This window comes from Heptranchias perlo, chromosome 16 (genome assembly GCF_035084215.1).
Source record: "Heptranchias perlo isolate sHepPer1 chromosome 16, sHepPer1.hap1, whole genome shotgun sequence".
NCBI classification, from domain to species: domain Eukaryota; kingdom Metazoa; phylum Chordata; class Chondrichthyes; order Hexanchiformes; family Hexanchidae; genus Heptranchias; species Heptranchias perlo.
Window position 1 is genome coordinate 47,018,817 of NC_090340.1, and position 27,897 is coordinate 47,046,713.

Consider the following 27,897-nt stretch of genomic DNA (forward strand, 5'->3'; position numbering starts at 1 on the left):
TACATCTGTGACAAAGATTCTAATTTCTAACACATATGTGACAGAGAGAGAGGAACAGAAAGACACAAACGGAAAAGCAGACAGGCGGTTTCTTTCCACATTCTAACGTGATTTCTTTTTTTGTAAAGAAAGTTGAATTTTCACAGTAAACAAAGCTACTTTGAGGGAAACAGGTAGTAATGGAGGGGGCAAGGGAAACTGGTTGAGGGTTAGAGGGTCTCTGACCTCTCATCACCTGCACTTATGGGAAAGCGAGTTGATGGGGAGTGGATGGAGGGTGACAAGTGAGGTGAGTGGCAGCGAAACAAGAGGTGGTGTGGATAAATTGGGCGAACAGGCAGTTCAAAAGGGAAGAGGCAAGGGTAACGATGGGAGTGATAGTGTTGTAGGAAGGGGAGTGGGCGGTGGGAAGGTGAAGAGAGTAGAGAAAACAATGGGATGGGGAGATGCACAAGTGATTCGAGGACAGAATGCGAAGGAAGCTGCTAACCACTACATTTTCCCACAACTCCCACCCCAAATACAGCTTTGGTCATTCCTTTCCCCACCACACCGTGCCAGATCATCCATCACCTCCCACCCAAAAGTAAACAAAAAATTAAAAGACAGACAGAAGCAAAAAGAATCGTTAAGAGAAACAGAAGAGAAAGGAGGAGACAGATAAACAGCCACAAGATGACAGCATAGAAAAGCATGAGAAAGACTGACTTTCTCTGACTTACCAGATATAGAAGATTGACAAGTATATATATATAAAAAAAAGATCTTGCATCCCGCATGCACTTCCTGTCAACCTTTTCCATTATGAATTCCTTTGTTCACATTTATAATGGAAACTGCCTATGTAAACTTGTCAGTGTAATTATACCCATCCCAATGGAAGCACTGAAGTGCCACCAGTGGTAGAAGAATTAATTGCAGCATGACGTAGTTACATAGGCAGTTTCCATTATAAATATGGACATAGGAACATAATGGAAATATAAAAACAAAGACAGAATATATGACTTAAAAATGGGGACTGAATTACAGCTGCACACCCTGGTTCAATTATCCTTAGTTGTAACCCTGCTACACCTGGAGATTACATTTGGTCTCGACTCCCTGTGGGCAACGCCATACGTGATTGACTATTATATTGTGTACAGCTCTTGCATGGTGTTGGCCATGGTGAGTCAGAGGACATGGCATTTTCTAACAACAGGGGTGTTATCAGCAGAGTACGATGAGGAAAATGTGACAGGGCAAGTGTTATAGGAAGTAATTATGTCACGTACAGGAAATGCACACTATATGCAAGAATCTTAATATAATATACATTAACATATTTTACATGCCTGCAGGATAGCCAAAATATTACAGACTGCGTGTGAATAATTGTGAAGATCAAAATGAGTTGATTGCATATGGCGTGTTGCTCTGGTTGGTATGAAATCAGAACTGGTCAGTTCATTTATACCAAACAGAATGCTGTAGGAAATCTGAAGCAGTAATTAACAAGAGTTTAGGAATAAATCACTTAAGAAAACTAGCCATTTTTTGTCAATTTCATGCTTCTGTTTATTCCAATCAGATAGATAGTGAAATATATAGGCTTAAAAATCAAAATTAATTATGATTTCAGATAAAATTAATGAAAAAATACTTAAGTGTTTGAAGAATCTAACCGTAAACTGAAACAATCCATTCTCCTCCATCAGCAATCTTTGAAAACAATTAATTGATCACAGCGTGTTAGATGTCGGCTTCAAACTATTAAACCATTAAAATAAACCTTCAAAAATTCCAAACCATAAGAAACACTTAAATCTTTGGCGGAGCGATCGAGCCATCACTTTTTCAGAGCCTCTTTTCTTGAAGAGGACACTGACCTATAACCTCTCTACATGGGTAACCTGACTACTGCTTGCAGCTGGGCTAGGCCACGAGAAGTCCATTGTTCTAAAATGACAGGGACAATTGAAATGGCATTTTTCCCTTCTCTGAAAACCCGCTTCTGCTTAACGATAATTATCCATTTTCACCTAATAAAAATAATGTATGACATCTGGATATTTCCAATGATGGAGAGGGCCCAGATTGAACATGTGTTGAGACATTCATACATCAGAAGCCTCTGAATTTTATTCTGCCAGGAAAATAAATGTCATCATCTAAATACTACTGTATATTCTGGACCTACTTCAGACTTACAGAATAAAATCCATGAACACAATGCGATCTTTCACTCATATCCTTTCAAATCTCTCTCCTTTTTTTGGTTCCCTGAGTGATTGTCATTTGAGTGAATAAATAATAAATGAGAGCAGAGGCCTGAGTACCAGATGTGGCTGGAGCAGGTCAAACAGGACAACAGTTATTGCAGAAATTTAGTGTCAAGGAAACATATGCTGCTGGAATGTGGCTGCGAGTAAAACTGTCCATCTCCACTAAACTGCTACAGATTCTTCCAGTTTTTCACTGAAGAGCAGACTCAGAGACGCTGTGATTAAATTTAAGTTTATATTTTAAGTTACCGCATCCATGCAGTGTTACCGGCTATGGTGGTCACTTCACACCTCTGATGAGTGCATTTTTAAAGTCCTGATTTAGGCAAATTTTCCAAACCCGCTGGTTAAGGATTACATATGTGCCTCTTGTAGTGGGTCCTAGGCATTTGTGTCTGGCTTTAAACTAATGTGTATCTCCTACCAGCTGACAAAGCAAGGTTAGCACTAAAGTTGTGGAAGAGTTTACAATCCTGCTTGCCTGCCAAACTGGAAGTTAATGGCAGCAATGGAAAAACCTTTAAGGCCAAGAGAACATACCTTTTTCTGTTGGCTTACTGAACCTCTATTTCAAACTACTAAATCAAACTAACAGATTGTTTTTTAAAGTGGTATTTATCAATTGCTGTCCAGCACTTTTAATTTACCCTCTGGAACACTGTGATGTCATTGCTTTCTTGTGCAGCTTTACGACGACAGCACAAATAGGTGCTTCTGACGGTTAACTTTCATGCCTATATGACGAACTGTTTGCAGAACTCTCAAAAATTAGGAGTAAGCATAAAGTATGACAGAGAGCTTGGCCAATTGTAAATTAATTTTGAATGAGTTGTGCTGGAAAATATATTTATTTTCACATGCACATACATATACCTTTGGACAGATAATTGAACTCCTGCCACTGGCATGAGGGAGGGTATATTCTCAGGACATCTGAATGAGTTTGGTTACTTAGTTTGCCTACTTTGTAATAAACCCCAAAGGGATTACCAGCTGCTTTGTATTATTAAGTCTTTGACTAAAGAGTGTAGACTTGTGGAGGTGAGGGATGTGCATGCTTTCTGCATCTTCCAACAATCACACCAAAGCAAGTACCCCTACTTAAAGTACTCCATGGGTCAGTGGATTGGCTATCGCTCACTTCACATTGTCGCTCATATAGATCTCATTCTTCTATTTTATTGCTTAGGCAGCAAGGATTGAAGCTGACACTTCGGAAAGCCATCTTGTTGCCACTGCCTAGATCACAAAGAGTTAAATTTAGGCTGATTAAATGACATTGCTTTTGCTAGTAGAGGGAGGTTAGAAAGCCAGGTTAACCACATCTGACCTCTTGCACAGCTCGAGACATTAAAGTGTCAGTCTCAATCAAAGATCAGGCGTCAAAAATGATTACATCGCAGGCCCGACATTACCCACACATACAACAATCTGCTGTAGCACCATACATTATACCGAAGTCACACAGGAAACCTACCCAGAACATTACCCCAAAAGAGTGGGGGGGGGCGGGGTGGTGTGGGGTGGAGGGGGGGTGCATTTTTCTCTCTTTTGCATCTACATCAGTCAGCTAAAGTACTTTTGACAGGCACATCACATAAACTTCCATCTCCCAGTGAAAAAAAATCTAAGAGCCAATTAGGTAATTATTAATTCATGCCATTTTCCGTAAGTCCCGTGTTTTCAGCATCGTGTGTCTATAATACAATACCGTAAACTAATAAACTTTTGCGGCTATAAATTTGCCTGTCTTTCTCTCACTTACTAATAATAAAAATTCACAGCCGTGCAACACTTTAACCTTTTAATCACTGACTGATGTTATTAGTGTGGAGATGCCAGATATAATCCATTCGTTTATTATCCTCGACAACAATTTTTATCTAATAATAGTTCAAGTTATTTTCAGTAATGGCAAAAAACGGTTCCCCTAAAAAAGCAGCTTGGGTGATGACAGAGAAAGATTACTACTAAACTGAAATTGGGTGGGCCTGGCTTGTGTAGGCTCTCACCTCATACCTCTACAGCAGCAGTTTAAGGATTAGCAATGGATAGTGACTGAATATAGGATGTGATTTTTTTTCCAGCTCCATGCTAGATGACACCTTTGTTTGGGGGACAGGGAGGAAAGAGGCTGACATCCTTGGTCCCTCCTGTTCAAACAGATTCTGCATACAGCTCTTAAAGGTTACCTGCATATAACCTGTTTCATTATACAGTGCACCTGTCTGTACCACTTAAATGCGCTGCTGTTTAATTGGTTACTCTTGTGGATTAAGTGCTTATGTAGAGAGTATTATAAATGAAGCTGGTTAATGTTATCAGATGTTACTTGATGCAGTTGCTTGGGTGACTGCTGTTACGCAGATTAAACCATTCCCGCATTCTAGTTCAGGATACGGGAAAATTGAAAGCTGGAATAGATATGACCAAATAATTTAAAAAAAAATAAAGACTGTTGTACAACTATCCTGATAGTCTAGAGTGTAATAACATGGACAAAGGGACCCGAGGATAACCTGGCCTATTTGCATGAGATCTGTAAACAGCAGCACTGATGCTGCAGACCACCAGTAGTGGGTAAGTGAAGCAAAAGGATTTTTGTTTAAAGTAAGGGAAACAGAAAACAGGAAGTAGTTACTACAAAAAAGGAGAAAATACCCCCCCACACAAAAATGGAAATCATATTCAGACATTCATTAAAATATTAGTGCCTCATGTCATATGAGGAAAACCTGTGAGAAGCAAATGGATTAAGAATTTTTTTAATTAAACAGAGCACCAAAATTGTTGTATTTTTGGGTGTGCTGCATAGTCCTTTTAAGCTTAGTGCAAGAATAAAAATAGATGCATGCTTTTAAGTACACCTCTCTATGGCAAAACCATTCTCCTGTGCATTTATCTTAAGTTTAAATACAACTAAGATGAAACTGAAGTACTTCAATACACTACATTAGGGCTGTACCTTGGTTTAAACAGACTTCTATCATATTGAGGTAAGGGAACTTCTGACAACAGTGCTGTGGGTACATTGAAGAGGAACATTTTTACAGGATGAACTGCAGGTCCAACAATATATGGACCCACCTGTGCTTCATCAATGGTTGCAAGTATTACATAACCTTAATTTTGGTAGATAATTTTTAGGTGTTATTTACATTTCTCCTTTTCTGACGATTAAGGCTCCTCTGCTTCACTCACATGATAGAAATGGATTGGAACGGATTGTAAATTCCTTTCTGACTTTCGGAATCAGTGTTGATAGCATGCTCATCAATAGGACGTATCTAAACTTTAGGATAAGCCGGAAATAGGCTAATTTTTCTTCTCAGGTCGAACTTTCTGCATCCACAAGTAATCCAGTAGTGTGAGGCCAGGGTCCAAATTACAGTGTGATTGCGCCATGTAGGTCTCTATTTCTGATGTCAGTGTGTTTATTTTATCTACTGCCCTGTTCTATGGGAGAAGAAGGGCCAACTGGCAACTTATGTACAGCTGTGGTCTCTAGTGTACATGATCTATCTGTGTGACTATAGTGTTCCAATAGTGATCCAGTATAAACATTTTGGCTGATCTGATTTTTTTAAAATTACATCAAGAATTATGTATTTTTTACAATATTTTCAGGTGGAATTTCATCAATCATTTGCTACCTATTGAATTACTGGTATTTTTGTTGCAGTTCAAATAATCCATTTTCTATATGTGGTAAAAGTTGAATATTGATCATTCAGAATATCTTTATTCGTGACATTATAATGTGAAACATGAAAATGAAAGTCCTGCCGTCAAAACTGATTCAGAATGCCAGGTTTGACCAATAAAAGGGATATCTGATTAGTAAAGGCTTGCTTTGGTTAGGTTTCTTTCTGAAGCATTACCAACCCCATTGAAAAGAATGGGAGAGTGCTGGGAATTCTGGCCCAGGCAATGCACTGAACTGTACAAAGCCAGGGTTTCACAGAAAAACATCAATTAGGTACATTCTTATTAAGAAATAATACATTCTTGGATTAAATTGTCTAAAGTTTATTATTTATCCAGAATAGAAATATTGCTGCTCATTATTCTACCCTACAATGCTCCAGGCATTCTGCATCACTTACAAAGACAGCAGACCTTTCATTGGTGTGCAGCACTGATGTTAAAAACTCAAACCATCTAACCCTTATAACATTTTCCTTTACGATTCTCAGCTTCTCAAAAGATTTTAGGTATCATCAATTAGGTTAATTTTTGTTGCAGAAATCGGCTTCCATCTTTATTTATGGCTCTGTGGAAAAACTACCTTTGAGTGATTTAATTGAATGTGAAGGTTACGGTATATTAGACAGCTTTAATACTCATTAGTTCTGATTTTGCAGTCTAGGTAGGTCATCAAACAGGCACCAATGAATAAGATTCAAAAATCATACCTACATTGCCTCTCCTTGCATATGTCTCAGCCTTACTACTAACTTGTCAATTTATATTTATTTTAAAAGATGACAGCGGGGATTTTTTCAGGAGGTAGCTGCAACACAGGGGGGTCCTGACTCCTAACAAAGGGACCCAATTTCAGATTCCGGTCTCAGCCGGCGTTTGTTTCTTCCTGGCAACGTTTGCCGGTCTCGGCCATGTCATCATGGAGTGGAAGGAGAAAACTGACCAGTGGTAAGGGCTGTGTAGGGGTCCCTTCACTCACTGCACATGCATGCCTCCTGGCTGGTTGACTAAATGGGCGCAATTGATGACGAGATATCTTTGGAGATATCCACGGATTTAACAGATCCGCTCTCCTAATCAAAAACGTAGAGGGAAAAAGAGACTAAAGATTCCACAGTGTAAGCAGCTCGCAATTTACAATAACTTGCTGCCATGTTTCTTTCGGACTTTTATGTTGGAAACCGCTGTTTAGCTTAACAAAATGCTTGCCAGGATATTGGCATGGATTTAATGATGCCTTTGGCTAGTAAGATACTGGTCCAGCTTGTACATTCTTAGTGCCATCAGCAGCTGACTGCAAAATTAAAAATTCAATTTAGACTTGAGATCCTTTGAAGATAATTATTAATATTGTGTGGATCTGATCGTTAAAGAGTTTAAAACAAAACCCAGTTAAAGCCATAGTAAGGAAGCTGTCTTTTTAAATTGTATTTTATTATAATTATAGAAATAAATAATGCAATATATATTACAATTTGAAACAGTTAGTACCTTTTGTGTCCACAAATACTTGATCATTCTCCTGTGTCTCTCACACTAAAGATTAATATAATAATAACTAAAATATTCTCAAGTAGTTTGTATAAGGTATTAGAAACTAATTGGCTTCCAACATCTTTCTTTTTAAAGCTTGCCTGAGAGTGAATACAAGATCTTTTATTCCTTTCTTCCTTCCGCAGAGATTCTAAAAAAATGATTTGGTTAAAACCCTGGACAGATTAACATAAAAAAACTTTTTTTTCCACCCTTTTTTATTCACCTTTACATTCTCTTTGCCCTTGCAGCTGTTTGTTCGGCCAGCTCATTGTATCACAGATGTATTCTGCACATCAAGCACTCAGAGAAGGAAAAAATACTGCTGTTCAAGTAAAGATGCGCATGACCTATTTTTTCAATTTCAGTAATTAGGGAGGCATGGGGCCTGAAGGAATTATTCATGAATGCAGGAGCCCTGCTGTATACATTTATGTTAAACATGTCAAAGCCTATCGAAATCATGCCTGCCAGCACTATACACCATAAACACACTTCCATGACAACTTTTCTTTGCTTGCAGTCCATTAATACCATCTTTAATAGCTATTGCTCCCTTCCTCTCTCTCCAACTCAAATCAGAAATGGTCCATTTCACTAATCGCACAACGTTAGGTGAGCAACTCCAACCTTTAGGCCATAGTTTCATAAATATTTTATTTTTAGTACAGGAACTCGAGGAGGAGGATAGAGCATAGCAATGATTAGACACTTTCAGAATCGGTTTATTCTAAGAAACCCTCTTTTATTAGCCACATAATTAATGGGTTCGACAGTGTTACTTCCTATTTGTTTATTGTTGGTATTATTTTTCATTTTTTATATATCATTCATTCACTTATTTTCCATAGTCTTCAGTGGCACTGCTACCTGGTTCTTTACAACTCTAAACATGATGACAGCAGTTTAATATTTATTCAATTATTATGGTATAGGGCTTCTCTGTAACTTTGCGCCTCCAACATCACACCTCCTCATTCGTTAGGTGAAAGGGTGTATAAGCAACCTGCTTTCAAAGGTGAGTGACAGCGTCACTGGTCGTCTCCTCTCTATTTTGTGTTTCATACCACTATGTGCCAAGTTAACATCCCGAGCTCACTGAGTGGAAGGATTCTTGCCATCTTTTATGATTCTTTGCAAGGCATTGGGGGATTCTAATACTCCATGGGTTAAGTTCTACTGACCAGAAGAGCACATTATCTTCATTTTCAGTTCTTCGAACACCAATCAAAGGTTATTCAGTGGACAGTATTCATATTTTCTACACTGACAGTGTAGTTATTAATCCAAGGTGCCAAAATGGTATGCTCCACCATGTCTTTTAGTAAAGAATGAAGCATTTAGTACGCATTACTCACAAATATAAAAGGCCTATTTACATTTTTTAAACATTGTCCAACAGATAAGCGTTGACAAGATCTGGTGTTCTGTAAGGAGGGCTATGTGGGCCTTCTCTCTGCATTTCTGTACACATAGATAAAGCGGAAAAGACAAGGACAACAGCGAGATATGATAAATATCTCCAGCAAGTGGAAATATTTCAATGCTTGCCTCAACACATATTCATATATTATATGTAAAATTACTATTCCTTGAATTAATTTTAAGAGGAAGGCTGCTTCCACACTTGGTAATAGAAATTTCTATAGCAGAGATTAAGCACTAAATTGATGAGCTATCTTAGCCTCAAAAATACATAAACACTTATTAAGTATTAAGTCACCCAGCTAGTTGGAATATAAAAGAAAAACAAAAACAAATATTTATACAAGATCTGCAACTCGCTGCTGAATTACATCATATTCAGGGCTCAGGTAATTTTAAGTAATGCACATACAAGCGGTATTGGAAGTTAGGTTGTGGTGCACTGAAAACTAGTAAAGTAGTCCCGGTCTCTGTCGCTGAATAAATCTTAAATCATTGGCGTGGAGATATGAAAAACATCCCCATGGCTCTCAAATATATATGAAATGACATACGGCATCTGAAACTGCCCAAAAGTCTTTTTGTGTTCAATTATTTTGGTTACATTCTACTCATTTTTGTTTTTGTCTCCATACAGTTATTAGACTTTTGGAGTCTTTGACCTCTCCCTTCCCTTCAAATCTAGTGAAGTCACATTCCAGTATGCGGAGGATTTGAGACACTTTCTTTTAGTTGCATATTTTGCTTTTGCAAACTTACATGAAGAAAGTCTGGATCCATCCTAATTCGACTGGGATTTGTCTCAAAGATGAAAATCATGATTTCACCATAGGCAAATGTGCTGCAGATGACCTTTGACTGCAAAGTATGAACCTATAACAGCCTGTAAATTTACCACCTCTATCTAGGTGATGGTAGTGACACTGGTATTGAGAAAGTAATAATGTAAAATTATAATTAAATCGCTTTTCCAGTATCAGCAAAAGGAAAAAAATTATGCATCACTGGTCACATGATGTGAAATACCAGAGAAGGTTTGGTTACAGCTGCTGATATGCACTCTTCATCCTTTCACGTCTACTGTTACCAGCTTTGGAACACCATTACAGTGGATACTTGCAGACTAAGCAATCTTAGTGGACTTCAGGACATTGTAACCACTCCTAAGAGTATAAGTCCCCAAACCAGTACGACGGACAAAATAAAGGTGGTGAATTACAGGCTGTAACACAATCTTAGAATGCAGTTCATGTTGTCATTGGAATCTTTGTTTTGTTACAACCTTGTAAGGCATTCCAACCCAGCCGTTATTGGATATGTTATGGGTCATACACCTGCACTCACAAATACATTTACATGCACAGTAGATTCTTTCCCTCACCCCATCAATTTGTAAGGCTGTTACAAATTGGCCATTTCATAAGGATTCTTAATGATAGAGTCATAAATAAAAATGCCGTATATCACAGAATGTAGTATACCAAGTAGCCTCATACTGAGAGGCTACTGTAAATATTCTTTCACAGTATTGCAGAATATATACACCATTATTCATGAGCAGGAGAGATGAGGGAATCATGTGGAATGTAAGGCACACGAGTAAATTCAGCACTCAAATGGTTAAGACTTTAAAATATGCAACATCTTCAGTAATATAGCCAAATCTTTGTTAAAGACTATTTGGAGAAAATTGAGTTGAAGGGAGAAGCCAAAGTGGAACCCTGTTGTGGCTCACTTTATAGAAAATAACATGCAGGTGAAAAGACCATCAGGGTTGGTGTTGTTTAGTTTTATAATTCTTACTAATCTTTAAATGCCCACAAAACTTCATAAATCATTTCATTAAAGTAATGCATCATTTTAATAAGGTTTTATTCATTTTTATGGTCTGATAAAGCAATTTTCATCTAAAAGAATTACTGTGCAATCACAAAGCATTTCGTGTGAAAAACTAGTTATTATGGAAATTGCGTTATCAGAGAATAATTTTTCGTATAGCAAAATGAGCCCAGACACAAGTGGAAATTTAATAGAAGCGTGGTGCTGAAGTAAGCAACCATATTACAGAGAATGCCAGGCTAATATTTTAGACCAATTTCAGAAGAATTATTTTTTAAATTGATTGGCAATATTAATGGAAACTGCCTTTACATGAAATCCCAAACTCCTTCCATTATGTTCCTTCGATTTGTAGCCATTCTTTTTAAATACAGATTTTTTTTAAACTGAGACCACTACAGATTGCTTTGACTATGCAATTACAGCATTTAAAAAGAGTAATAGTTTCTCTGCACCCTTTTCAAATATGATGAATATTTAAATGTTTCATGAATAACTGATCGTTTTAATTAATGGGGTTGTTTTCCATACTTTTTGATGTCACTGTGCCTATCTGTCATCGTTATGCTATGATTGGTCCAGAAGCCTTTTCAGGTGATATGATGTCGTACCAAGTCCCTGAGGATGATCATTTCCACCCATTAAAATAGAAGCAATTATAAAATACATGTGGATTTGCATTTAGTGTTGGAGACTTTTGGGCTTAAATTAGTTCCAGTGTCCACTTTTACTTGTGGGGGAAGGCAGGGAGGGGAGTTTCTTTGACCACTTAAATGTTTTTGCTCCCAATATTTTATTAAGAATAATGCCCCTTTATGGCATTATTCTAATTGAAGTTGCAGTATGCCTTTGTCTGGGGCTTTTACACATCTGGGCCCATGGGATAGACCTACAGGTCATGATTCCTTCTACATCATACAAAGAACTAAAAGACAAATTAAGAATAAAATGCCACATTGTGGCCTGGCAGCCTAACAGGTAACTTCCACATGATGAAGATTAGCCAGGCACGAACTACAAGACTGAACACATTGGGCAGTCTGAATCCAAACATCCAAGTTCCCTCAATTTCTCAAGTGATGACCTATGTTATTTAAGCCAAGAGCATGTCCACTTTAAGCTCTGTTTGCCTCGACTGAACATACATACTCTTAGAATCCCAACAGATCAAATTTGAAATGTTTGAACAGACACAATTCGATCCAATCAGATTCACATTGGTTCTGTATGCTTATGATCTCGGCTTTCTTTTGACCCTATCTCTGCCATGTACAGGACTGTTACATAAAGAGGAAACAAAATAAATAACAAAACATTCTTACATGGCTGTCACGTGAGTTTCTACATGGTCATGCTTCTATATCGGTGGAAATATACTGACATCATTTGGACACATGCAACCACTTCCTGTAAAATGTTCTCAACATTCTCTTCCTGGATAAGGAAAGTATGGAAACATTCAGGTTGAAGAGAAAGCAGAATATATTGCTGTACCTGTTTCTTTGCTGGGTTCCTTCTCACCCCCACTGTCTTTGTCTTTGGTAGAATCTTCTGCTTCCTGGATGGACTCATTAGGCCCCTCCAAATCTTCGTTGGTTTCTTCTGAAGGAAGAGAATTTTTTTTAAAAAGTGTGCATCCAAGTGGGCAATCTGAAGAGGACAGTGAGCTAGATGGTGTGCAGAATTGAAATGCCTCACTTATGCTACACGGGGTTCCTTTCTGAAATTATGGTCTTAGTACATTGCTGCAACAGTACCTGGGAAGGCTCTAACTTACTTGTATCTGAAACAGTCAACTTACTTTAAAATGTGTACATTAGTACTGACATTTTATGCATGATGCACTGGAATAGTCACATTTAAGTTTACTTTTAAAAAATCACAGAACATTTGGGGAAAGGGAATGGTTTGAAATATGCCCAAATTAAGCTGAATACCACAAGATTTTGAAATGGGAGGCACAGTACACCAGGATACAATTGCTTTGTTAGTGTACTCATTTCCACATCTGACCTATAGGTGTCATCCTAAGCAAGCAGAAGTTCAAAGGCAACCTGTTACCCCAGACCCCACCTAACCTGTGCACATGGTAATAATATATACCTCACCATGGTGTCTGGATACCAGGCATAATACAAAAAAACCAAACTGCTTTAAAAAGAGAATCTTATAATGCTTTCTGCGTGCACTGTTTTGGACCACATCAATTAATCACATTAAAATCTCAGTTTAAGTGTAGGATTCCAATAGGCAGTCCCTGTGGCGACTTGGATATCTACCTCCTGATGGAATCCATCATATAAAAGATATTTTACCACCTCTTATCCTGCTGTGCTACATTGATTTTTAATAAGACTTTCCTTACTGATGTAACATTCTACTTTCAGCCAGTTTTTTTTTAAAGCCATTTTAAACCCAAGTTTTTTTTTAACAAAGATCAAAGGAAGCAAAAAAATAAATCAGGTTTGGAGAGAGAGTTAAGGTACCTCACATACCAACATCATCAAAAGCTAATACTGTATGAAGTAACTCAGGAAGGTCAAAGGTCAGTTTGGCATCCACATTTCATCTTCAGCTCAGGCCTGTAAAATATCTATGCATCAGCCCCAAACGGGATATTATTCCTGGAGGCCTGAGTCGCCGTCAGTCAGTCCAATTACATTACACGGTGACCACAATAACTAAGCTCTCTTTGCGAAAAGAAACAAAACATTAATTACTTATTAAAAAGGCTTTTCTCCACTTGTGGATTTTAACTGCTTCATAATTGTGCCTTCAAAGTAAGGGTAATCTCCTGCCACGTTTTTTTTATACTTTTTTTTTAAAAAAGCTTTGTGGTTATCGAAGTGACACTCCTTGCGCCTTTTTATTGTAATAAAATGAGAAACGACATGCACGACTGGCAGGAGTGCGTTCACAGACAATGAGTGCCGGCTTCCATGCTGTGATTCTTTCATGCATAGTCCGGGATTTTTTTTTGATCTTGTGCACCTCTCCTTCTCCACACATCTCCCAACTGCTGCAACACATCTACATTTTCTTGCAAACATTGTGGTTTCTGTTTGAATGTAATCTGCGAGCCTAGCAACTTTCTCTTTAAAAATACAATAACTCAGAACAGTAGTCTGCAGGATCGGGGCCTAGTAAATAAGACCATAAAAGTAGAGCATGAAAGAGAAAGTTACTTAAAAAAAAACAAATACAGGCGTTTACGGTATCAAATGGAAAGAATGTACCCCACAGGTCTGGACTCTTTCTTTTCCCATTTTTTTTTTGCTGGGTGCATCTTTCTCGATAGTTCCTGGTATGTGTTTCAGTTCAAAATAAGAATCCCAGACATGCCTCTCCTTACATCATTACTAAGTCTGACCTTAGACTGACCCCTGGAGCTGTTAGACTAATCTAAATGTGAATGAGCACTTTGTGCCAATGCTGTGAAGGGGCCGAATCCTGCAAACAGCAAAACTTTACACATCAACTTAATCACAAACAGCAGTGACTGGGGGCCCCAGAACAATGACAAACCTCCACTTCCCAAAGAATGAACAGTTTCTTCAATGCTTTAATGTAAGTCCTTATTAAGGACAATATGCAAAGTCAGGTCAGGTCAGGTCGGGTCAGGTTAGCTGATTGAGATTTTTGCTCATTAAGTTCTCCAGCTGTTCAGCAAAAAAAGAAAGTAAGTATTCTTGAGGTTTCTTGGTGTTACTTCTGAAGAACTTAACAGCAGCTGCAACAACCCCAGCACAGATAATCTAACCTGTGTAAACATGATCAGATCGTTTCATCAGAGGAGCCATACAGTGACTGTGGATGACCCAACATTGTTTCAATTAAAACACTTTTGTATCTCTCTCTCTGCTGGTATTTCACAGTGCAGCTTTTGATTGCCTCTTCCATCAGTTTTATGTACGTGCTATCAGGTCTGCAGAGCAACGCTAGCTGGAGACTAGACTGCAGCGAGCATTACATTATACACAGGGGGGCTCAGTGGTCTGAGAAGTACATCACATGGGGTGAAGTGGGGGGGGGGGGTGGTGGGGGGCTTTATGAAGCAAGTAATATATTATGGTGGTAGGGGGCAGGGAGTTGTGGCGTGGATTCACAAGTGCTAACACAAGACATTCTTTAAATTAAACTGTGACTATGAGGAAGTTGAATAAATTCACAACTGTTTTTCAGAGAAGTTCATTGGGTTACAAGAGATAAATCAACAGACACTAGATGTGAGCAAATTTGAAACTCCATTTGATTTTAAAATCAGACATGTTAAAAAAAGTCTGAATTTGGGCCTGAATTGAAACATCTCAAGTTGAAATGGCCTCTCCCTTTATATTTTAAAATGGCAATACAGAGGACGCTACTCCACCATGCACGCTCAATCTGTTTTGTGAACGTCTTTAGTAAAGGTGGAGTTAAAACTCGACCCAACTCCAGTCTTACACCAACACTTTAGCATTCCTGCCATTTCTGCAACAGATGCTGCAATTGGACAAGTAAAATTCCTTGACTGCGGGGGTTCTGTACTTTGGAGCTCGAAAGCAATGTGCCATGGAGGTGGCAGGATGCAGGGTTCATGTTCCCCGATTCCCCACATGATAAACGTTCCCAATTCCAGCTGTACAGCAAGAGGGAGATGTTGAGCAAAAATTAGATGTTTCTGCACAGGGATGGAAGGGAAGCTGGAGTAACAGTCACCTCAACCCGTTCTCACACAAGCTCTACTGATTTGGTCCATACTGGGAAATGACTGGCAACAGATCAGTAGCCCATCACATCAGCTGGAGTGCACAATAGCAAGAAAATGTAAATTGCTTATAAAAGATAAAATAAAAATTGAATGGTAACTACTCACATCTCAATATATCAATGACAATATAAGTAGGAATTACTAAAGGCCTATAAAATAGTACTGAAAAGCCACAATTTAAAAAGGCTACCAGTATCAAATCAAAAATATGGCCTCTATTTGCAGTCTTAGTTATATTGCACTAGGTTCAAACTCAAAACAGTACAAGTTAGCCTTCTGGTGAGGGTCTCACGTCTCAGGGCTTCAGCATGCTTGGTGACCTGAGGAGTTATACTGCTACTTTTGCATTAATGTGCACCCAAAACTACCTTGCATTGATGCTAAAGTCACAGTGTAATTGTACCTTTCGTCTCATCATAAACAGCATGCCTTAAAAGCAATAGAAAAGATGGTCAGCTTTCAAATAGTCAATTCAAAAGTCTTCTTGATGCTGCAGTGGTAAAGACATTAACTTTTCACCTCCGTAACATGGGTTCAAATCCAACCCAGATGAATGGAATGAAAGTCTCCTCTGGCTGCAAAAGTACATGAAATGGGTTCGGACAGCCTTAATTCAGTTCCTAGTACGCATTGGCCTAAGCACAAAACTGTCCCTGATCCAGCACTAATTATCAACCTCACTCAGAGAAGCCGTAAGTGGTGTGGGATGTGGAAAAAATGTCACACTGGTGCAGTAGAGTGTGCTCTTCTGAGGTTGGGGATGAGACATGTCATTGAAGCAAAGTAGCTTTAATCTCCATCTGGCTCTGTTATACCTGACCTAGGAGTGCTTGATACTGACAATGTGTGCCTAAAATGGGAATAGTACCATTCCCCAGGCCTAACATCACCCATCTTGATGCACAAAAATAATCTTAAAAAAATTACAAACTGAATTATTGAAAAGAATCCAAAACATAACCAAAAATCTATTTCACCATACTGTCTGATACATTTATTGTACCTTTGGCCATCCTATCAAATGTTGAAATGAGATTCACTGTAAGTTTCTTATGGTGGATTGTGACAGCAAGTCATCTGATTGGGGGGGAGGAACGAGAGGAGAAAATGTAAAGGAGGGAGAAGCATGTGTCCCCTGGTTATTTTTTTTAATATCAAAGTATTTAATTAATTTGGGATACTGTCGACTTAGGTCGAATTCATGTTGCATTGGTTACCAACTTTGGCACGTAACTTTCTGAATAATACAGCTCTGCCAGCGCATTCCAGGAAGGAATGAGCTAGTTGACTACTATTCAGAAATTGTGAGATCAAGTTAAATGAGTCATTTTCCAGCAGATCCCAGTGAATGGGAAATAAAAACAGAAAATGCTTGAAATGCACAGCAGGTAGATGAACCAGTCTTTTCTCTTTCAGATGCACTGCATTTCCAGATTTTTCTATTTCAGATTTCCGGCATTTGTGGTCTTTATCTCTCCACATATAAATAGGGCCAATCTGAAGTCGTTCACCAGCACTGACACGTGTACAAAACTGGAAAGGGAAATGGCATCAATTGGAGTTCAAATTTCCTCTTCTTAACAAGGTTTTTCATCCATGTGGAATGCAAGCTGGAATAGAGAATAAACGAAACTCATCCAAAAGTGTTTTAAGACTTCAAACCAGGGTTGAAAAGAAAAATGTTAAACTGCTTCAACAAGCGAGAGTTTATTTTTAACATATGCATGTAACGGGCGAGCCGATGGTACAGGAGGACACAGGGAAGTTTCCAGCAAGGAGGGAAAGAAAATGGAAAGATGAGTCGCCCCTGGCTCCTCTCACACACCTCCTTGTGGCCAGTCGTACAGGGCTAGGAGCATGTCACTTGTCTGCCTTTCACCACAGGGTGCTGAGTGTGTGATGCGTGAGAAGGGGGAATAAAGGAGACAATAAAAAAGGGGATTGCTTAATTAAAACAAAAAGATGTAAGAATATGTTCGGCCACAGCTGGAATACTGCGTCCATTTCTGGGCACCGCACTTTAGGAAAGATGTGAAGGCCTTAGAGGGGGTGCAGAAGAGATTTAGTAGAATGATTCCAGGGATGAGAGACTTTAGTTACGTGGATAAACTGGAGAAGCTGGGGTTGTTCCTCTTGGAACAGAGAAGTTTGCGAGGAGATTTGATAGAGGTATTCAAAATCATGAAGGGTCTAGACAGAGTAGATAGCAGAGTAGATAGTGAGAAACTGTTCCCACTGGCGGAAGGCTCAAGAACCGGAGGACATAGATTTAAGGTGATTGGCAAAAGAACCAAAGGTGACATGAGGAAAAACTTTTTTTTTTACACAGTGAGTGGTTAGGATCTGGAATGTACTGATTGAGGGGGTGGTGGAGGCAGATCCAATCATGGCCTTCAAAGGGAAACTGGATAAGTACTTGAAAGTAAAAAATTTGCAGAGCTACGGGGATAGGACGGGGGGAGTGGGACTAGCTGGATTGGTCTTACATAGAGCCGGCGTGGACTCGATGGGCCGAATGGCCTCCTTCTGTGCTCGAACCTTTCTATGATTCTATATGATGGCCCTTTTCTGTGCCACGTAACAGGAACTTTCAAGCAGGGTGATGGACGTGGAGGCTGAATTCTACGCTGAGGAGATTTTATAAATGTTTATTATAAAATAATAGATGTGCAGCTATATCATCCCACAGAAAACAGGTATCCAAATTTGAGGACAAGTTAGAGCCTACAGCAAAAACCTATGACTACAGTGGTTTGCAAACAAGAGAATAAAAAAAAAATCCCAACACTTACACTGTGTACATTTGCAGCCACACAGGCACACCACGCAAAGTTGAAAGCTTATTTCGACCAGGACTGCAAGGCGGATATTTCATATCTCTTCCTGCAGGCTATTTTCTACACAATACCCGTGAAATACTAGCCAACGGCTGACATCGCTCAGCTACTTGAAGTGCGCTTAAGGCTGAGGACATTAACACTGTCATGAACTGCAATCAAATCATGTTGAAATATTCACCAGTGGATTCGAAAATGCAATGGTACAGATATGGCCAGAGAGGAAGTAACAGGACACCTATTTTCCATTATGATGGAAATATCAGCCCATTCTGAATATGTATAACCCAGAAAACATATTGATTTTTCATTTGGAATAAAAAATCACCAACCTGAAACTGTCAGATCACTTTGTTAATAGCTCGTCCCCCGTAGATGCAGTTCACCACAAACAGATTTTAATCGCAAAGCTTGCACTTGGATAAACAACTAACAAAAAGGACGGACCGTCCTAGAGACTTCTCTTTTCCAAATTCCGAATGCAATATTGGCCCAGAATTTGCTGGAATGGGGCATCTCGGGCATAGCTCATTTGTTAGATTTTTTTCGTCACCCTTCAGCTCAAAAATTTCTTGCGCTGTAAATAGTGCGAGCTGATAACGGCATGGTGAGGGCAACGGGGCATCTGGGTCCTTGGTGAACGACAGGACTTACAGTCTATCTCCTTGACCAATGAGATTTAAGGATTGAGAAAGAAACAGAGGAATGACGGTGAATTAGAGTCCAATTAGATATTATAAAGAGAAATAAAGAGATGGAAAAAAGATTGGATTAAAAGAGAGAGAAAAAAAGAGACTGAAAGGAAAAGTAAGAAAAATTTAAATATGAATTTTAAAAACCTCTAGGAACAATTTACTACCTGCAGGAATGAGACTCCACAGTTTCAACTGTCCACTTTCTGGGCTGGGGAGGTTGAGTGGCATTGCAAGAACATAAATCTTGTCATTAAAAGGGTCCTTACGTCGTTAAGTACCAGCCTAACTTTCTGCGGTGAGTTTAATTGGCTTTAACAGCTCAATGCAGCAATTTCTTGAAACTCATCGGGAGGTTGACGGGGACCTCCTGTTTTTGCAAGGCTTACGGCGGAGCGATGCAAATTGTCCAGCAATTTGTGGCGATTCGCAACTCACGGCGTATCTCTTCCTCGCCACAAATTGCTGGATGAGATACACACTAACGATGACGTGTGCATTAAATTCGCCGTTATTTTCCCAGCAAATTCTGGGCCGTTATTCTATATTTTTAAACACGGTATGTGTTTTGTTGGTCCATATAGGGTTCACTTAACGCTGCAGTGTCCAGAGGATGGTGAAATTCTAATTATATTTACTGTAAAATGATAACTGATTACACTGTTGTCACAAAATAACACATTTGTCCAGACATTTTATGGGAAGTGCTAGCAATGGTAGGGAGGAAATTGTTGTGTTTGGGTTAGAACTAGAGGCCAACTTATTAATCACCACAACGTCAGTGAGGATTTGACACCACAGTGGAACATGTTTGTGGGATTAAAATAACTAAAAGCTCCATTTAAAGAAAGGAAAACTCTGGGCCCTTCTGATGGCTGAGCGTGTAAAGCCATGTACTAGCGCAGCACTAAGGTATTCAGACCAGAAGGTTGGAGGTTCAATTCATGTGTTGAATTAGCTGAAGTTAGCCAAGGCAGCATTTGGCAAGCTACAATTCACCTCAGCACCCTTGAGCTAGGAAGGGGCAAAAAATGGCAAAGATTACCACTCTTGGTAGCTATCTTGTGACCCCCCCCCCCGGCTCAGCTGTGATTCCCTCTATAATTTCCTGACATTCACACGCAAGAATGGGCAGTTGGGGGAGGTACCAGAGCACTACTGGCACCCATGAAACTGTACCACAAACAAGAGTCAGTGTCTTCAGGAGAGGAGTGGAGAAAATTGGAAGAGAGAAAAGTGCTCAGTTGTCTCCAAAACCTTTACGATAAAAATCTTGGTGCAGAGCCTCCCTGGATGGGAGATTCAGATATGGAGGTGAAATCGCCTGATTCGTGATCTTTAATTTTAATGATGGGAAAATTGAGAATGCTGCATACTAACCTCTACACCTGATTCTTTGATTCATTCTCCCATCGGAGCCTCACAAAATGTACCCTACTGTGTAATATTGGCATCAATGCAATAGATACGAGATTCCGATTACTCAGTTCAGTCTGGTCGTGTATTGCCATTCACAGAGAACCAATGCTTTTGCTGTGTTTGTTATTTTTCACTCTTCCATTCTCCTTTAACATAGTCACTATTTCACTATATTGATTATTCAATGATGTTAGGCATTGAGGTTTGCGCTTGAGAATGTGTTACTAGGTGAAGATTAAGAACACTGGAGTATTAATTAAACAATATATGACGGCTGTGCTAAACTGAAGACAGACTTGACACACAAGGACAACAGTGACAATCCAGCTCATATATTGCTGAGTCTACTTTTGATAGTAACACACATAAGGAGATTTCCTCTGTTTGTTATTGTTGTAATCCTTATGTCCATTCTTCATACTCATGTTTATGATATTGCTACAATAGTGAAAAAAGTGACCTTGTAGTCTATTATTGTTACTTCATCACACTGTTAAAACTTGTCTTAATTCTTAAATTTCTTAGTACTTCTGAACTAGTTTGTCAAATGCTGTGCTGCTGATACAGCCCTGCCTCTCTACTGTAGCTGGACCCAAATTGAGAACCTAGCACCGTGATGGCATCAAATTATCCAAAATTAGATCTCAGCATTCAAACAGGACACAATTTTATAATGACTTATTATATTTTCTAAGAAAGCTTGAAGCGCTGCAGTATTTAACAATCCTAATAGTGAAATACATTTTACTTTAATGGAATAAAATGTTTGAAGTGACTGGACAAGCAAAGGGCTGTCGTCGCCATAGTGACATGTTTTGTACAGAGAGGAGTGCTCAGTGACATGGGCAATGGCATAAAACAGTCATTACTCCACTGATCATATCGAATGGGACGGACTTTACTGTTTTGAAATAAAACTAACATTTCCACTCAAAAACCCAAATTCTGAATTGAAGGAAAGTTGGGGCTACAGCACGTATCATTTCAACTGCAGCGGAAACTCTCCTGCGAAGTTAATGTGGTATTTTCAGAACCAGCTGGGTGAGTACCTGAGCATGCTCTAAGCTCACCAAGTGCCTCTTTAAAAGGGTAAATGAAAGGTCAGATCACTTATTGCCCTGTGCAGCCACAGTAAGTCAAAGGTGCACCATCAAGAGCAGATGGAAACAAAAAACCTTCAGTCCACAATAGGTTAAATTAACATTTTTCTCTCACATTTTTGTATTTGCAATATGCACATTTTCCTCATGTTGTTCTGACAGTGTTTCTATAGGTTCCGGCCTATCTTTCAGTTAGTGTGTGGTGTATGGTGACCAAATGAAAAAAGAAAAAAAAAACTGAAGAAAATTTAAATAACTCTCAAGTTATAGCCCTACCTCCCAAGTATACTCTTTCCAGAGCAGAGACAGTGACTTTTATGATAGCGTTTTGTCTGATAATAAACTAAGCTACTATGTACTGCAGGAAAAACCTCTCCTTTCCCAGAAAATGTGTTTTATTTTTGTGACTTACAGCACACAAGGTATCAGAGCTTTAATAATCTCTTCATCAGGTTATGAATTCTTGAGGCACTTCCAGAGCAAGCAGAAAAGTGGAATTGAGCTCAACTACTACAATTTTTATTACTTTCTTTAAATTACCCGCTCCTCCACATTTCCTCCTCAGTCGTGGCAGGGTCTATTCTGTGGACGTGTAAAACAGGTGGTGTTAACACTGCTCCTTCCTCAGTGAGCCAGGAGATACGCTTCAGTGATGCAGAAGGTAACATATCCCTCCCCCAACTGGGACAAGCAAATTTGTCCTCTGGACAAAGTCGAGAGAGTGGCCATTGATCGAGGCTGGTGTTGGCACTTGGGTCTTCTCCCAATAACAAGCCCAGCAATCTAGCACTGCAGTTTCCAAGCCTCTCTAAGGAAAAGTGTCATTTGACAGTCTCTGCACTTTATCACAGCAACTTTATCCTCCAGGGATTAGAATTCACTTGTCCTGTCCCTCTGTCCCCTTCCCCAAAAAGTAACATTTAAAATCGTGGGGCTTCTTAACTCTCTCAATCTTCCCTTCACTCTACAATCTACAGGATTTTAAAACCCAATCTTGCTCATTACTTCTTGATTTAACTTGTCTTCTTTCCTAAATTGTTTAAAGCTACTTTTATTTTGTTTTTTCGTTTTGCTAATGCCACTGGCTCCCAACATGCATCTATCACATAGCTGGTAAAAACACTAAATTAAGCTTGCTGGATTCTCCAAGACTAGCGGCTGGGAAGATGCGCTTCTTACCAATTCTTCCCAAATCTGTTACGTTTTCTTTGCGGTTGGTACTGGCTGCATGAGACATGCATGTTGAGAGCCGGCAGCACCAACACGACGTAAAACCACAAAAAAAACAAAAGCAGCTTTACTTTTGCACTTCAACGTCAGGTTCTTGTGCCCTGCTTCAGAAGAGTAATCTCCATGTGTCATTCTCCTGTTTGTACTTTGCATTCAAGCAATGTAAGTTCTGTAGGCGCACAGTGTAATGTAGAGACCCAGGCTATAAACACATGGGACCAGCTCCCCACATTTACTTCACTGAAACAGTTACCTCAACCAGACAATACTTCTGCAGATCCAGATTTTCTTGAGCCTACAATTACTTTGTGGTTCCCCCAATCTTGGTTCATTTACAGCTGAGAGGGGGAGAAATGGATACCTGTGCCTTATTGCACTCTTCAGTGTTTGTTTTTTTTCCCTCATGCTTCTATGTCTTGGGACATTTTTCTGAGTTATATAAATGCAAGTTGTTGCACTGAATCTAGATGGTGTTTTAACTTGCCCCTTCACTTAGGATTCTCAATTTCAAAAAAGAGAACTTAGCTGAAAGGTTCTTTGGGGGCTCAAAATTAAACTCCTTTATGTCAAAATTAGAAAATGCATTTACACTGAGAATGAGAAGCAAAATGTGGTCAGACTTAGGACACTGCAAGGCCCTCTTTTTATCACACCTGATGTGACAATGTGTAACATCAATCAGATGAGGACAGTAAACTGGTTTCTAAATAGAATAATCCAGGATGAAGTAGTTGAAGAACAGTTTAATAAAACAGTAATACAATTGAAGAAAATAAGGACATACCAGACAATGTGCTAAAAGGAGGTAAAAATTTAATGAGGCAGAAAGGGCTGTAAAAAGATAAGAAAACGAGTGAGACAGCAGAAAGATTAACGCCAGGTTCAGGCTATTTACAAGCTAAAGTATTCATGGCGGTCATGACAGGTCCATTCATACCTACACCAGATGTAAAGAATTTAAGCAGGTTTGTATGTTAAATTCAGGCTATTTTCAAGATACTTATAACCCAGACATTAATTTGGGTTCCACTGTGGTATAAACAGGCTAATTTATGTTGGAATTAATAAGAAGTAGTTCAATTTTTTGAAAATCGAGGATAATAAGCAAGTTTCACTGTGCTACAAATGGTCCTTTTTAATTTTAATCATTTGAATAATTATTTATTCATGATGTTGTACCTTTTCTCATATACAGTGTATATAGATATACACTCCAAGCCATTTATATGCAAATCTTATCGAAGGAATTTCCTGAGATAAGCACATTTTCACCAAGTCCTAATTTGTTCCAGGGAACCAGTATATCCAGCCCTGTTATATGTAAACCTAATCTGGATATAAGCAATTTATTTTGAAAATCTGTGCCCTGCTGCATATGAAAGGTTTCCAGTTCAATGTACGTTCTATATTAATTGGCCACAAATAACAAAGAGAGCCAATTTATTATGTGGAATCCTCAGCGCACCAAGAAACTCTCTTTCAACAAGCTGCTCCTCCCCCCTCCCCCCACACTGTGCAGTAGGACTGTGCATTTGGTTGCATGCAGAGTTTAAGATATTGAGGGTGCAACATTCAGAATCTTAAATCCAAATAATGAGGTCAGTGCACAAGTGAGGAGACCGCTTTCAATAGACCAGAATAGGACTGTGAGGGATTGGACACACATTTCCCACCCACCCTGCAGGATCGGATGCATACTCCTTTCTAACCAGACGACCACCAGGGATTGTACATGATATGTACATTCCTTCCTGACCCTCAAGCAGACCAAACGGGATTGAAAGCATAGCCGAGTAGACCAACAGGGGTGAGCCACTGCATGCTGCCCTCTCACTTGACTGTCAGGGACTGGGTGAATAAACTATCTCCATTAGAAACCCCAAATAGAAAACAGCAACAAACATCATAGTAAAGGGGGAGAGAATGAGCACGTGCATCTATACACGCACATATACACAAAAATAGTAACAGTAGTCACTACTCCAGATACTGATGCCCACCGACTATCGAATTGAGATATGAAAACTTTTGTTGACTCGGAAGATGCTAGGGCTCGTGTGCATTTCCCTGCCCATGCACAGCAGGTTGCCTAAAGGAAATCCAATTGGAGCAAACTTGGATTTGATTAAAATAATCCAATTTGGGAACACCCCGACCATACACTATTTTATAATGAGTGGTTTATGGAGCCATTTTTCTGGGTTTACCGTTAATCATTATAATTACCCACACAGGAGTGTATTTAACATTGTGGCCAATCACAAAATGTTAAATGCAGGCGTACTTTTATTTTCCTTAATATTACAAAAGTTTCGTGTTTTCAACCAGCAAAAGCAACCAGGTACACAGTATGAAATATGGATGTGCTATTAAAATACCACCCATGCTACCGTTATTAATTTGAACAAAGGAAAATAACCTCTTTTAATACAAAGAGTAATTATGTGCCTCTATTTCATTTTCCAAACCAAATAATCAGAAGCATATTTTTCTTCTTAATAATTTTTAACTTGTTGCTAAAGCAGCAATTATTGCTGCTGTATACACTTTATATCATTTACTCCTTTGACTAGCTAATAAAATGTACAGCAAGCAGCACAGAGCAAACAATGATCATCTCTTAATCAAAAATGTTAGATTGATATCAGCTGTTATCTGGCATGTTGTACCCTAAAAGTCAAATGAGGCTATCTTTTCTTAGTGTGCATGTATTTTTTTCTCTCTTTTTCCCAGTGCCATTTAAGTTAACTGATGTGTTTACTGTCTAGAATGGCTGAATACATTCCGGGTCACAGTGCAAAAACAAGACTGGCTAATTGCATTCTGCACTTCACTTCTGCAAAGCTTCCATCTCCTACAATAACAGCATGCCTGAAGTGGTAGGAATATTCATCAAGCAGAAAAGGCACAGACACCTCCTTGTTATGATTCTGCAAGACCAATTGCTGCTGCCCCAAGGTCATTTGTAAACCTCAGCCATAACTAACAGCAAAATAAGTAAGTGACGTGGCTCTTCTTTTCATATTATTAAAATTACACATCAAGACACACAGACAAAAAAATACGATTTCCTAAAACATAGCGAAAGGCTATTCATAACATGGATTAGGGTCAATGATCTGGATGGAAAGTAAACCAGTTTCTATTTTTAAAATATTATTACAGTAGCCTAGTATTAGATCACAAAATCAAAATTAGGATGAGCAGTAATTTGACCTTTCGTGTTAATTCTCGCCCCAGTTATACATGTGCATTTGGTCGTGGCACAGATATAAGCGTATTCTATTTACGTAAACTTGACACAAACAATGTGCACCTGATATTTTCACACTTCAGTGTCAGAACGGCTTCAAGACATCTAATTAAAATCATTCTAAGGGTCAAAGTCTCTGTTTTGTGGATCAATATGAAAGAGGAGCAGCTGAAAGTTGATCAAACTTCAGATGTGGAAAATTAACACCACATCCTCTATTTGACAGGGAAACCAGGCTTCTTATATTTGTGATTTAAAAAAAATCTGTGTACACTCCATTGTCAAAAATACTTGTGAATGTTAAGTTCTTTTTGATCATTAAAAAAACCTAAATAGATGGTACTGGACACCTCTCACTCAATTATAAAGTAATAGTGTAATCAAGGGATTCAAATGAGGTCATGAATTGTCAGAAGGAAGCTCAAGTCTGAACCCCGCAATTGTCTTGCAAATCACTGACTGTTATTCATAATATACATGATATGAATTTTCTTTTTTATTTTAAACAGTTGAAGTACTACAATTTGTTTGTTGTGTGAAGAATCAACATAGGACAAGGAATGTCACAGATTTTATGATTTAGGATCTGAAGGTACATCAAAATTATGAAACAGAATTTGGAATATTAGCAGACTATTTATTTATAGTGAATTACAGCAGAATGTACATGTTGTATTGTTTATTACTTTAGTTTTGATATTTCACATAAATGTACTTTAAAAGGAATATCTATTAATACCTATTGATATTATTTTGCCATTTTTCCAGGTCTGCGAAGAATCTACAGGCCATTTTAGAGAAGGTAAAATAGCTTAAGCCCAGTGTCTAACAGGAAGTTGAGCGGAGTAATGAGCCAACATGTTTAAATCTGTCTTGCTTCAGAGGGGTGGAAGGATCTGAGTAATTGCATTTCCACCCCCCAACCCCCAACCACTACTACTGATAATCATTTCAGCAGAGGAAGAATTCAAGCTTCCTCTATTCAACAAAGACTTCCCTGGAAAAAATAATCTGAACTGACTGCAATTTCAGCCCTTAGTCAGCTGCATTTATCTATCCCGGCGAGGTCACTGATGTCAAGTGCATGCTCTTCAATTCTTACAATTTTCCTGTTCATGACATTCATTCGTGTGCTTGCCTCAACCACACAATCGGAGGTAGCCATTGTGCGAACAATTACACATATACATCAGTTACGTGGATTTTTTTTTAAAAAGGGAAATGTGCTGTGCTGTACAAACAGCCTATAATTATGTTATTTAGCAGCAGGAAGCTTCAAACCAGTGCAATTTTTCATTAAAAGCTGAAAAGTTCCCCTTTTCCTTAAGATTTTTATATAGGCTCATTAGAATGCTAAGTGATCAAAACTTGCCTTCCATGCTTTGTGGTAGAAAAGCAGATTTTTGTTGGTTGCCATTCTTGTGCTACTTTTAACATAAAAGACAAGCTTATACTGTACAAATCTACAGCATCCCTTTCCCAATGGTCAAACTGACAATTTCAAGTCAGTTTTATACATTTGAAATCAAATGTATGGGACCATCACCAAATGGGTGGCTGCAATAAAGTCCAAATTATTTGTCAAAATATCTATCAGAATAAGCAAAGCTGGATGAAATAATTATATGAAATTAAAGATTTATTCTGCTGTCGATCCCAAGGAAAGGGTCACTAAAACAGAAATACTGCAAATTGAACAGTGTTGAGGAAAATTCCTGTTTCAGAGGCAAAGAAGAAGGATTTTCCAACAGAAAGCTTGATGTTAGCTGAAATTACTTGAGAGAATCGGCCTTTTCCAGTGCTTCCGTTTCGTCCAAAATAGCTGCACTATAGAGAAGCACATCTAT

The 27,897-nt window shown here is 38.7% G+C and overlaps 1 protein-coding gene across 2 annotated transcripts in view; it reads right to left on the minus strand.

Moving 5' to 3' along the window:
* Positions 1-27,897, minus strand: part of zfhx3b (zinc finger homeobox 3b) — a 391,813-nt gene that overhangs the window by 40,296 nt on the left and 323,620 nt on the right. Inside the window, exon 5 of one of the 2 annotated variants that reach the window (XM_067998085.1) lies at positions 12,264-12,368. In XM_067998085.1, coding sequence (XP_067854186.1) covers positions 12,264-12,368 — 105 coding nt within the window. Of the gene's footprint in view, positions 1-12,263; positions 12,372-27,897 lie in introns of both variants that reach the window. The other variant, XM_067998084.1, reaches the window with a different exon arrangement.